Raw genomic sequence first — 13386 nt, forward strand, 5'->3', positions numbered from 1 at the left:
TAGATGTCTATCTGATTAAATACGGCTGTTATTATATGAAGGGAAGTACTGATTCATTTTAAAAGGTTTGAGCTTACTTTAAACTAAAATTGTACTAATACCAGTTAGTTGACTAATCTTTTAAGTAACTGATACAGCTAGAGTTTAACTGTTCATCACTGCTGAAATATGACAACACACTGAGCTGGTATGTTGCAGAGTCACTTTCTTGCTGACGGTATCGTGTGTACTTACAGAAACTCCTCGGTTTCACCGGCGAATTCTTGCAAATAACACAATAGGTTCAATTGATTGTGATATTTGGGAGCTATCTTTAGTTAAGCATGGGTTAAACTGGCAGCTGGGAAAAAAAATGTTTTTGCAAGTGCAACTTTAGCCATTTCATATCACCTATGTGAAGTTTTCATGATCTGCACCCAGTTCTTAGAACACACTGTTCATTCCCATTAAGCACACCTGCAAGCTGCATGCTCCCCCACAGTGATATCAAGGCCAGGATGACACTCCCCTTGTCAGAATGGCTGATGTAATATTTCTCTAGCCTCATTAACAGAATCAGCCGGCAGCCAATAGCAGCAGGACAGGTTATGGCTCAGGGAAGGATGCTTTTCATTTGGGGAGCCATTCACATCGCTCCATGTGCTGCAACCTCGACAGCTCAACAGTAACAATCCCCTCAGTTATTTGCAAGCCAAATTTCTCTCCAGTCCAACTGGATTTGGAGGAAGCAGGAAAAAAGTACGATAAAATATTACCCTCTACACAGCCTAGAAAAGTTAAAATAAACAGAACAAAAATGCACACACACAAAACACGCAGCATGCAGCTGCAAATTAGAAGAGAGGGTTTCTCTTCAGTAGAGACGAGAGGTATTAATGCTAAAGAGACAAGTTCAGTTTGATGACAAGGAAATAAAGAGACTTCCTAGTGCTGTGTGACCAGGAAAATTTGAGCAGTTCAAAATAACACCATAGATCTTTATGGTAATGAGGGTAATGGGGGAAAAAAACAAAACATAAAATGATAAACATAATGTACAGCATGACGTGGCTGACTTAGATTGCAATACAAAGTATTCTGATCTCTTAAATGGGGGGTAGGCCTACTTGTCCCAACATAACACTACTCCAGACAACTGCCACCTGCCAGGTGCACTTTCAGTTTATTACAAGTAAGACAGTTGTGTACCGTCTGTTTTCTCTGGACACAATCCAGACCTGGATGTTTCACTTTGTTATGAGATAGAAGGCTTTCACACAGATAAACATGTCGTACACTAATGCGATCCATGGGTTTCGTCACTCTTGCCCTTTGGACATCTTGTAAAAGCATTTGGGGAAGTGGTTCTAAAAAGATCAAACCATCTTAAAGCAAACAAAGAAAATTTCCAAAAATGCACAAACAAAATGAGGATGTATCGTTGTTACCAAGTCAAGGATTTCCGTATCATGACAGTTTTATTTTATGTGGTTCTGCAGTAAAACCAGTCTGTCAAACTGCCTGGTGGGAAAAGAGTTTCTGTTGCCTTGTGTCAGATAATTAATCCCAGAGGCACCAGGACAGCATCTATAGAATGAAATAAGAAGGATGTTGTTCACACTATAATGTATGACATGGCCAGAACATGGATTTAATGACTTTTTGTTTCATGCAATGCTTTTATACTCATTTGCAATTCTATATTTTTCCTTTTGTCATGGTTCCCCATATGACCATCTAAAGGATCTCTCACTAATATCATACAGAGAACAGAAAAGTGCAGTCTGAATCAGCATTATATTTTATCATTTATTTTATATACATTACACACATAACACTTTAAAGAAATATAAACATCCGAATATGAACAACCATATGAACAACCAAGCTTACATATACACACCATGGGCATGAATATTATGGTAATTTTGGGCTTTTTATTATTTTAAAAATTCCCAGAGTGGAATGATTGTTCACCACTCATCTTCAGTGACTTTAAAAAAACAAAAAAACAAGAATTCATTTTGGATTGTCTCTTATCCACACAGAGTCAAAATATAAATGCAGGCTCAAATATATACATACACTTACTTACATTTTTTAATAATTGGTGCTGAAGGTTCTACAGTGTCTTAGGTCGACAAAGCCAAGGTCTAATAACTCGTCGTTAGCGACTGATTACATGTGAACAAGCCTTCTGGAAAAAAGTTTTATGGTCAAAGATGTGACAAAGATTGAGACAATAAAGAGTATGTTTGGAGGAGCACAGGTGTGGTTTTCAAATGGACAAACACTGTAGCAACTGTCAAGCATGGTGGTGGTAAGCATGGTGGTGGTAGCAGCATGCTCTAGGGCTGTTTTGCTTCCAGCAATACTGGCAGAATATTAAAGGAGGAGGACTACCTCCAAATTCGTCAACTTTTTCTCAAATCAAGAGCTGGACAGGACAACAATCCAAAAACTAAACCTGGTTTTGGAATAGATAAAGCAAGCTTCAGGAATCACCTTCCCCGACCCTAATGAAAATGTGTGGACTATGCTTAAAAGGAAAACAACCAGAGTTAGAAATTCTCATGCACCCAATTCTTGTTGTTTTTTTTTTTAAGTCATTAAAGACACATCCTGTATGTCTGATATGATTGATTATGCTCAATAATCAATCCTGGAAAAAGGACACTTCAAAGAACTAATTAAAACCCATAGAAAACCCCAAATTACAACGGCTTTCATGAATCTGATGGGAATACGTGACTGAAATTTTAACTTGTTGCACTTTTGTCTCTTTACCTTTGATAATGACAAAATTTTCAGTTCCTTTAGCAAAGAAACAAAATGTATAATCACACATTTTACAGCTTGGAGTATAAATAAGGCCTTTTTAACAGGTATATTATTAGATGTTCATTTAGGGTGGTACTTAGCAAACAGTAATGTGGCAATGTCACAGTTTGCATTATCCTTATATCTACATCGGAATACGTCAGCTAACATTAAACAAAAAGAATAAACAATCAAAGGTAAATTCAGAGGTAAGCCTTTCCAGGAAAAACAAGTCAAGCACATCGTAAACGGGCTCAAACTGTCTGTTCAAGTCAGGAAAAAATGCATAATACAAAATGCACTTTCATGTCATCTCTGAGAGATGCAGCTTTTATCTTTTATGTTACTTGGGATACCAAATAATGTGTTACTATCTAAACAAAATAAATATATAAAAAAAACAACACAAAACTGTTTAAAATGTACCTCAAAAAACTGATGGTGACAGCTAAAAATTAATGTCTCACACTACCAACTTTTTTGTTTTTAACCTCTGGGCTGATCAGGCTCCAGAGGTGATATGATGGGAATTAATGTTGAAAAAGTCAATGCACGTCTTTGAAACGTAAAGCCGCTGTGCCCCAACAGGTTTAATAATACCAAAAGAGGATTTAGAGAGATGTCAGTCATGATGTTCTGGACACACCCACACATTCTAAGAAGTGAATTTATGAAGTAAAACAGGTGAAAGCAAGTAAATGAGTTTACCATGGGTGTGTGGACCGTGGCAGTTTGACAAATCCATCAACAAGGCATAGTGTTTGTTTTGCTTTGGCCTTTGATGTTTGCTTGGATGTACAATATGACGTTCATGCCTCCAAAGATGACTCATCTGGTTTCTGAAGATACTCTTTGACAAAACTGACAATAGTCGATACTTCTGCCATGGCACCTTTACCTATGGAAAAACAAAGAATTATGAGCTATACAAATGTCTTCTGCAGAAAACTATAAATCAGTCAGTGCCTGAAGGAAAATACAAAGAAGACATGTACACAATTGCAATGCAAATGCTCATGCACATTCTTCACATTCATAAATACACTACACTACACTCAAGCTGTTTGCATATAAATCTGAGCTAAACCCCACCGATGCATCAAAAAGACAGCACTATTAGCAACAAAGCTCATAGGCACAGCTCCTCCATTTTATTTATTCTTTTATAACACTTTATGCAGCACGTCTCCAAAATAGATGAATTGATTTGAGCATTATTTTTGAAGCTTTAACTGTATCCATGTGTACATCTGCACATGTTTGTGCCAATAAAAAATGATTAGTCATTAGATTAATGTACCAAGGTCAACTGTATGAATTGACATAGTATCAATCAATGTCTTAAACTGAGTTATACAATCTACGTGACACTTCATTAAACTTCATTACTTTTCCACTACACAGAAAGTGGTTTACAAAGCCAAGACGTAAACATGACATTAAAAAGTCCAGTGTTAGATATCCTTGAATAACATTGTGAAGGGAAGTTGTTCCCACTGAATCTATGTCTAGCCTTTTGTCTTCTGTCCAACTTTCTTTGCACTTGCTATAAGACTAAGTCATTAAAATTAGTACTTTCAGTTCCTTATATTAGCACTTTCTATGCTTATTTATACTTTCCTGTACTCTTAGTGGATGTTAATAGGAAACTTCTTTTGACTTAGCTGAAAACACAGCTTAATAAACGGCAGCCTAGGCCAACTAGAAGCAGGATAATCAATACTTACCATGGACTATAGTTATATATATTAGGTTATATTAAAGGTGGACACTGCAGCTGTGGACAGTGTTTTTTCCAGAAATAATTTCTCAGAATAAAGTAGCCAACACGGTTGCTACAGATATAGATTTAGCAGATGCAGCAGCCTCACACAGCATGTTAAATATGAACGCTAAGTATCAGCAGTGCTGTCAGCATTGGTATCCAGCCATCCAAGCATTTTAGGAGATAAGCTCCAGTTAGCAAAAAACAACAAATTGTATCAACGGGGAAGAAAAATGAAATGAACGGAAGTTGTGAAGAATTAAGTAGATAAAATGGTAGCACCTTATACAAAAATAGACCATGCAACACAAGTTTTTGCATTTACAAATCGCACCATAAGTCTTAAAGCAAATGAACTACAAGTATATGATGCCAACTTTAGAACTTGTACGATCTATACATTTCACTTGGTTGCTATTTATGCTATAACACTCTACTGCTTTAGAGTGCATGTTTGATCACAACAACACACGCAACACAAAAAGTAGCTTCTACCAGAGCCACAGAAAATGGTGTCAAATATGTGTAGCATTTTCCATCAAGGCCTATTCATTTTTATCTAGTGGTGAGTTTGAGTGCTGGGTTATTCTTGAAACTACCTGCGTTGTAATTCAATTCAATCCAATTTTATTTATATAGCGCCAAATCACAACAAAAGTCGCCTCAAGGCGCTTCATAGATACAGAGAAAAACCCAACAATCATATGACCCCCTATGAGCAAGCACTTTGGCGACAGTGGGAAGAAAAAACTCCCTTTTAACAGGAAGAAACCTCCAGCAGAACCAGGCTCAGGGAGGGGCGGCCATCTGCTGCGACCGGTTGGGGTGAGAGAAGGAAGACATGCCATGTCATCCTAGTAAATCTAAACACTGGTAAGATGTTCACATAGTTTGTCCAAGTCTCTTAATACTTTGCTTAGCCACATGACAGAATGAAAAACAAGTTCTTGATACAAAAAAAGGAAGGAGGCAGTTTTAGATGTTCTTGGATAATCCCTTTGTACCATAATTATGCCTTAAGTACAGTGTCTTTGGAAAGGAACTGAAATATGCCTCTTGTAGGTAACTTACTATGTCAAGGTATATGTGACACAGTTTAACAGTGAGCACTAAGCAGGTTGATATGACCTCACACACAGCTGGCTACTGTGCCTGGTAATTAAGAGCAATTCAAGAGCCACTTTAATCTAAAATCATCCTTGGGATAAGTCACCTTATCAGAAAAAAAGGAAGCATGTGGCATGTGATTTGGAATAAGGTCTGTTTACCTATAGGAGCTAATAGTCACAGTGTGCTGGTACATAGTGTACTTTTTACAGCCACAGGACACTGAAATCAACACAACTGGTGAAGGAGAATTTGTGTTAAGGAAGAAGGTAGAAAAACTAGCCTTTGAAACTATTTTTTTTAAAGGTGAGATTTAACCTCTTGTTTTATCTGCCTGTGATGCTGTGTGTCACCTGGTCTAATCACTGTTACATGCCACTCTCCTTATTCACCTTTGGACCCCTGATGTCATATGATTTACTCACTACTGTCACGTTTCTTGCCTGCGCAGTTCAAGTGGTGTTTGCTCCTGCTATATACTATATATAAAAGGACGACGTAACCCATATTCATCCTTAAAGAGGCTTTTTTTTTTTTTTAAACGGCCAGCAAGGGGGAATTTCCCCTGACTGCAAAAAGTAGTCCAATCATATAGACGTGCATGAGTTTTTATACTCCAGGTGAAGACACCTGGAGTATAAAAAAAACATAATGGCAAATTTATGAGCTACAGATATAGTTACAGGTTTACAGTAATAAGAAATAAATAAATAAAGGCAAAGTCCAAGATGGGTGTAGTAAAATAAGTCACTGGCTCCATGGCATGTGTGAATATTAATCTCCAGCTATTTTAAAGCCATAATAATCATGTCAGTCTTTTTTTAAGGAAATTGTAAGATACTCACTTGAGTAAGGCTCACAAATGTGAAAATATGATGTCTGCTGTTGCATAATTCTAAGTCTAATTTTGGGGGGTCTATTAACTACATGTGTAATAAAATATGTAAATATTATTGTAAATTTCAACCCTTTTTCAATTTCCTAAGATCTGAGAGACTAAGTAAATATTAGCAAAGGTTAAATATATTTAGTTCCTCCTCATATTAAAACTCACCTTCATCTCCACACACTAGCTTTTTGGCAATGCAGGGGATTTCCACATATCCAAACTCTTTCAGTCTGGATACCTGCTGGGCTGTAATAGGATGCAGCCACATAGCTGTGTTCATTGCAGGGCAGAAGAGAAGAGGACGACTGGTATCCCAGGCTCTTACCACACACGTCTGAAATGACAAATACACATATACCTGGAAATCATTTCACAGAAATTCTGCAATAAATGATTATTTGCAAAATCTTTAGTGTTTCATCTTCTTACCAGCAGATTATCACAAATACCACTAGCAATCTTTCCAAGAGTGTTGGCATCAAGAGGGGCAATGACAAGTAGGTCTGCCCAACGCCTTAGCTCAATGTGTAGCACAGGGTCAGATCTCTGTTTCCACAGCTAAATGAGAGACATGCTGTTTGAAATGCATCCAGTTACACAGTCACATCTTCACTTCTGTCTGGAATGCATAAGTTAAACCAGTGTTTTTATGTCTCAGAATTCTCACAAGTAACTCCAGTGTTTTCAAGTTAATAATGGGCAACTCATACCACATTTCATTTTGCTCAGTATGGCACTGTACAGTATTCCTTCACCTATTTTATTTGAAGAGCCCAAGCTGACCTTCATATTGATTATATATGTCATGTTAATTTGTCTTTTCTATATATATAGCTATATATGTTTTCAGTGTAATAATGGCTACATTAGAATATCATACTCGAGTTAGTTATTACCTCCCATTCATCCTTGTCACTGTAGATTTTGACTGAGACCTCAGCAGAATTATAGAAGTGCTTGGCATGCTCTGTAGTGACTACTCGTACATCCACCTACAGCATGACAACATAAATGACATAAATGACAGTGACATTTTACTACTGCAGAAGAGATAGATAGATAGATAGATAGATAGATAGATAGATAGATAGATAGATAGATAGATAGATAGATAGATAGATAGATAGATAGATAGATAGATACAGTGGGGCAAAAAAGTATTTAGTCAGCCACCGATTGTGCAAGTTCCCCCACTTAAAATGATGACAGAGGTCAGTAATTTGCACCAGAGGTACACTTCAACTGTGAGAGACAGAATGTGAAAAAAAAATCCATGAATTCACATGGTAGGATTTGTAAAGAATTTATTCATAAATCAGGGTGGAAAATAAGTATTTGGTCAATAACAAAAATACAACTCAATACTTTGTAACATAACCTTTGTTGGCAATAACAGAGGTCAAACGTTTACTATAGGTCTTTACCAGGTTTGCACACACAGTAGCTGGTATTTTGGCCCATTCCTCCATGCAGATCTTCTCAAGAGCAGTGATGTTTTGGGGCTGTCGCCGAGCAACACGGACTTTCAACTCCCGCCACAGATTTTCTATGGGGTTGAGGTCTGGAGACTGGCTAGGCCACTCCAGGACTTTCAAATGCTTCTTACGGAGCCACTCCTTTGTTGCCCGGGCGGTGTGTTTTGGATCATTGTCATGTTGGAAGACCCAGCCTCGTTTCATCTTCAAAGTTCTCACTGATGGAAGGAGGTTTTGGCTCAAAATCTCACGATACTTGGCCCCATTCATTCTGTCCTTAACACGGATCAGTCGTCCTGTCCCCTTGGCAGAAAAACAGCCCCATAGCATGATGTTTCCACCCCCATGCTTCACAGTAGGTATGGTGTTCTTGGGATGCAACTCAGTATTCTTCTTCCTCCAAACACGACCAGTTGAGTTTATACCAAAAAGTTCTACTTTGGGTTCATCTGACCACATGACATTCTCCCAATCCTCTGCTGTATCATCCATGTGCTCTCTGGCAAACTTCAGACGGGCCTGGACATGCACTGGCTTCAGCAGCGGAACACGTCTGGCACTGCGGGATTTGATTCCCTGCCGTTGTAGTGTGTTACTGATGGTGACCTTTGTTACTTTGGTCCCAGCTCTCTGCAGGTCATTCACCAGGTCCCCCCGTGTGGTTCTGGGATCTTTGCTCACCGTTCTCATGATCATTTTGACCCCACGGGATGAGATCTTGCGTGGAGCCCCAGATCGAGGGAGATTATCAGTGGTCTTGTATGTCTTCCATTTTCTGATGATTGCTCCCACAGTTGATTTTTTCACACCAAGCTGCTTGCCTATTGTAGATTCACTCTTCCCAGTCTGGTGCAGGTCTACAATTCTTTTCCTGGTGTCCTTCGAAAGCTCTTTGGTCTTGGCCATGGCAGAGTTTGGAGTCTGACTGGTTGAGGCTGTGGACAGGTGTCTTTCATACAGATGATGAGGTCAAACAGGTGCCATTCATACAGGTAACGAGTGGGGGACAGAAAAGCTTCTTACAGAAGACGTTACAGGTCTGTGAGAGCCAGGGATTTTCCTTGTTTGAGGTGACCAAATACTTATTTTCCACCCTGATTTACGAATAAATTCTTTACAAATCCTACCATGTGAATTCATGGATTTTTTTTTCACATTCTGTCTCTCACAGTTGAAGTGTACCTCTGGTGCAAATTACTGACCTCTGTCATCATTTTAAGTGGGGGAACTTGCACAATCGGTGGCTGACTAAATACTTTTTTGCCCCACTGTAGATAGATAGATAGATAGATAGGGAAGGGGAAAAGGGAGGGAGACACACATCAGTAGCATGAATTTCCTGTTCCACCACATCCCATTTAAAATTGAGATCTGATGACTGTGGATGCCTGAAAGCCACTTGTGTACAATGGATTCACTGTCATGTTCACAAACCAGTTTAACATGGTTTGAGCTTCATGGCATGTTATCCTGCAGGAAGCAGCCATCAGAAAATGAGTACTCTGTGGTCATAAATGATAGACATATTCATAAAATACTCTCAGGTAGGCTGTAATATTTAAATGATGACTTAAATGTACTAAGAGGCCTGGAGTGTGCCAAGACAATATCCCCCACAACATAACACCACCTTCTGCCTGAACAATTGACACATGGCTGGATTGGACCAAGTTATATTATCTTTATAATGATAATGATAATAATGGATTGGATTTATATAGCGCTTTTCAAGGCACCCAAAGCGCTTTACAATGCCACTATTCATTCACTCTCGCATTCACACACTGGTGGAAGCAAGCTACGGTTGTAGCCACAGCTGCCCTGGGGCAGACTGACAGAAGCGAGGCTGCCATATCACACACATCGGCCCCTCTGGCCAACACCAGTAGGCGGTAGGGTAAAGTGTCTTGCCCAAGGACACAACGACCAGGACAGAGAGCCCAGGGATCGAACCGGTGACCTTCCGGTTACAATGCCAATTTCTCACCCTACCATTTGAACATTTTTCCAAACTTCTGCTGTCCAATTTTGGTGAGTCTGTATGAACTGTAGCCTCATTTTTCAATGTCTAGCTGACAGGCATGGCACAGGGTGGGGTTTTGGCTAAGGTTTGATGAGTTATGCATTGAGAGATACTCTTCTAGTACCATGGTTGTAACATGAGGTTTTTGAATTACTCTCCTCTAACCCTGGACATCACAAATGCATTTTCACCAAGAAAGCTGCCATTCACTGGACATTTTCTCTTTTTTGGGCTATTCTCTGTAAACCCTAGAGATAATTGAGTGGGAAAATACCAGTAGATCAGCAGTTCCTGAAATACTCAGAACAACCTGTTTGCGGCCCACAAACATGCCACGTTCAAAGTCACTTAAATCACCTTTCATTGCCATTCGGATGTTCAGATGAAGTTAAGCAGGTAATCTTGACCATGTCTACATGCCTAAATGCTTGAGTTGCTGCCATGGGATTGGCTAAATAGATATTTGCATTAAAAAGCAGCTTAATTGGTGTACCTAACAAAGTAGCCAGTGAGTGCAGATAGAGTCTACATTGGTATGAATTTCTGTTTACTCTAAGTTTTTACATTATTATAGAGTATTTTTAAACAACTGTAGGTATTTGATTGCCTTTACCACTAGTATGCTTGAATTAATTCATCAATTGTTTTATAATTAGCAGGGCTTGAGCAGGTGAAGTGTTCATTCTTTCTCAAGTAAATAAATACAGTGGGGCAAAAAAGTATTTAGTCAGCCACCGATTGTGCAAGTTCCCCCACTTAAAATGATGACAGAGGTCAGTAATTTGCACCAGAGGTACACTTCAACTGTGAGAGACAGAATGTGAAAAAAAAATCCATGAATTCACATGGTAGGATTTGTAAAGAATTTATTCGTAAATCAGGGTGGAAAATAAGTATTTGGTCAATAACAAAAATACAACTCAATACTTTGTAACATAACCTTTGTTGGCAATAACAGAGGTCAAACGTTTACTATAGGTCTTTACCAGGTTTGCACACACAGTAGCTGGTATTTTGGCCCATTCCTCCATGCAGATCTTCTCAAGAGCAGTGATGTTTTGGGGCTGTCGCCGAGCAACACGGACTTTCAACTCCCGCCACAGATTTCCTATGGGGTTGAGGTCTGGAGACTGGCTAGGCCACTCCAGGACTTTCAAATGCTTCTTACGGAGCCACTCCTTTGTTGCCCGGGCGGTGTGTTTTGGATCATTGTCATGTTGGAAGACCCAGCCTCGTTTCATCTTCAAAGTTCTCACTGATGGAAGGAGGTTTTGGCTCAAAATCTCACGATACTTGGCCCCATTCATTCTGTCCTTAACACGGATCAGTCGTCCTGTCCCCTTGGCAGAAAAACAGCCCCATAGCATGATGTTTCCACCCCCATGCTTCACAGTAGGTATGGTGGTCTTGGGATGCAACTCAGTATTCTTCTTCCTCCAAACACGACCAGTTGAGTTTATACCAAAAAGTTCTACTTTGGGTTCATCTGACCACATGACATTCTCCCAATCCTCTGCTGTATCATCCATGTGCTCTCTGGCAAACTTCAGACGGGCCTGGACATGCACTGGCTTCAGCAGCGGAACACGTCTGGCACTGCGGGATTTGATTCCCTGCCGTTGTAGTGTGTTACTGATGGTGACCTTTGTTACTTTGGTCCCAGCTCTCTGCAGGTCATTCACCAGGTCCCCCCGTGTGGTTCTGGGATCTTTGCTCACCGTTCTCATGATCATTTTGACCCCACGGGATGAGATCTTGCGTGGAGCCCCAGATCGAGGGAGATTATCAGTGGTCTTGTATGTCTTCCATTTTCTGATGATTGCTCCCACAGTTGATTTTTTCACACCAAGCTGCTTGCCTATTGTAGATTCACTCTTCCCAGTCTGGTGCAGGTCTACAATTCTTTTCCTGGTGTCCTTCGAAAGCTCTTTGGTCTTGGCCATGGCGGAGTTTGGAGTCTGACTGGTTGAGGCTGTGGACAGGTGTCTTTTATACAGATGATGAGGTCAAACAGGTGCCATTCATACAGGTAACGAGTGGGGGACAGAAAAGCTTCTTACAGAAGACGTTACAGGTCTGTGAGAGCCAGGGATTTTCCTTGTTTGAGGTGACCAAATACTTATTTTCCACCCTGATTTACGAATAAATTCTTTACAAATCCTACCATGTGAATTCATGGATTTTTTTTTCACATTCTGTCTCTCACAGTTGAAGTGTACCTCTGGTGCAAATTACTGACCTCTGTCATCATTTTAAGTGGGGGAACTTGCACAATCGGTGGCTGACTAAATACTTTTTTGCCCCACTGTACGTCATACTAGTTGTTACAGAGAAGATTTTCCTACAACTGACTGTTTAATAAAAAAAAAAAAGAATGATGTTTACAAGACATTACTGCTTCCAGTGACATCCGTGATCCCACATCATTTTGTTGGAAATTAAATTGACTGATTGGGGCATTACGTCTCTCTGCTCCATGGGATGTGCATCCATGCATATTCTCGCATGTTAAACTCAAATGAAGCAATTATTCTTAGTTTGACAGGCCAAATATTTCTCTCTACAGGTATTAGCTATTACACATACAATTTAAAATTATTTGCATTGCTATGCAAACGCATAGCTTCCTCACCCTGTTTACTACAAAAGTCCTAACACACTTTATTTAGTATATTGCAAAACCTTTCCCACACTAATACCAACACTGTCATATATTATCCCCGTTTAACATTTACGTCTTCAAATGTCGTTTTCTCTATTTTCATGGACGACCATTGTGGTTTTTAATTAACATGCAGATATTGCTGGCTCAGATTTGCTCTGTTTATCAGTCTAAGACTTTTTTTTCTGCGACTGGATAAAAGAGCTATAATAACTAGAATATACTGCGTTTGTAGCGATGCTGCCTAACATCCCCATCTTGCGGTAAAGGTAAGCTTATGCGTATTTTGCCACTTAGATAAACAATAAATGTATATAGGTGCTTGTGCTATTATTTGCTAACTATGTACGGGGAAAATAGAAACATTCATGATATGCAAACATTAATTAATATGAAGCAGCTCACCCCGGAGAGTTCAAGAAGCTGGGAGACCATAAAAGGCAGTTTCAAGGCTGCAACGCTTCCTGTCACTCCAACAAGGACATTAAATGTCCCGGAAGTTTTCAACAAATCAGTTTTTAAACTTGACATATGGTCGTCTTGCTGCCTGTCAGCCTATTGCCAAAAGAAAAATTAGACAAGCTGTCGCGTTCCTGTGACACTTCCGTAAATATTCACTTAGCCAATCAGGGAAGAGCACGTCTAACGTTTGTGCCTCCTGCACGA

General features: G+C 39.5%; 1 protein-coding gene across 3 annotated transcripts; it reads right to left on the bottom strand.

Annotated features, from left to right (window-relative positions):
• Window positions 1-1139: 1139 nt before the first annotated feature.
• Window positions 1140-13326, bottom strand: ppcdc (phosphopantothenoylcysteine decarboxylase). Of its 3 annotated transcripts, none has more exons than XR_436835.3 (6): window positions 13126-13326; window positions 7457-7552; window positions 6990-7118; window positions 6726-6894; window positions 3508-3697; window positions 1140-1566 (listed from the first exon to the last, which is right to left on the bottom strand). XR_436835.3 is itself a non-coding variant. In XM_006789273.3 (5 exons), the coding sequence occupies exons 1-5, from the start codon at window positions 13249-13251 to the stop codon at window positions 3609-3611; spliced, it is 609 nt and encodes a 202-aa protein (XP_006789336.2). In that variant the 5' UTR covers window positions 13252-13326; the 3' UTR covers window positions 1775-3608. The 3 variants fall into 3 exon arrangements, 1 of the variants encoding a protein (XP_006789336.2); XR_015719243.1 differs by having other exon boundaries at window positions 1484-1566; window positions 2075-3697; XM_006789273.3 differs by lacking the exon at window positions 1140-1566 and having other exon boundaries at window positions 1775-3697.
• Window positions 13327-13386: the final 60 nt, after the last annotated feature.

The sequence above is a fragment of the Neolamprologus brichardi genome, chromosome 7 (genome assembly GCF_056152115.1).
Source record: "Neolamprologus brichardi isolate AB-2024 chromosome 7, ASM5615211v1, whole genome shotgun sequence".
Classification (NCBI taxonomy): Eukaryota; Metazoa; Chordata; class Actinopteri; order Cichliformes; family Cichlidae; genus Neolamprologus; species Neolamprologus brichardi.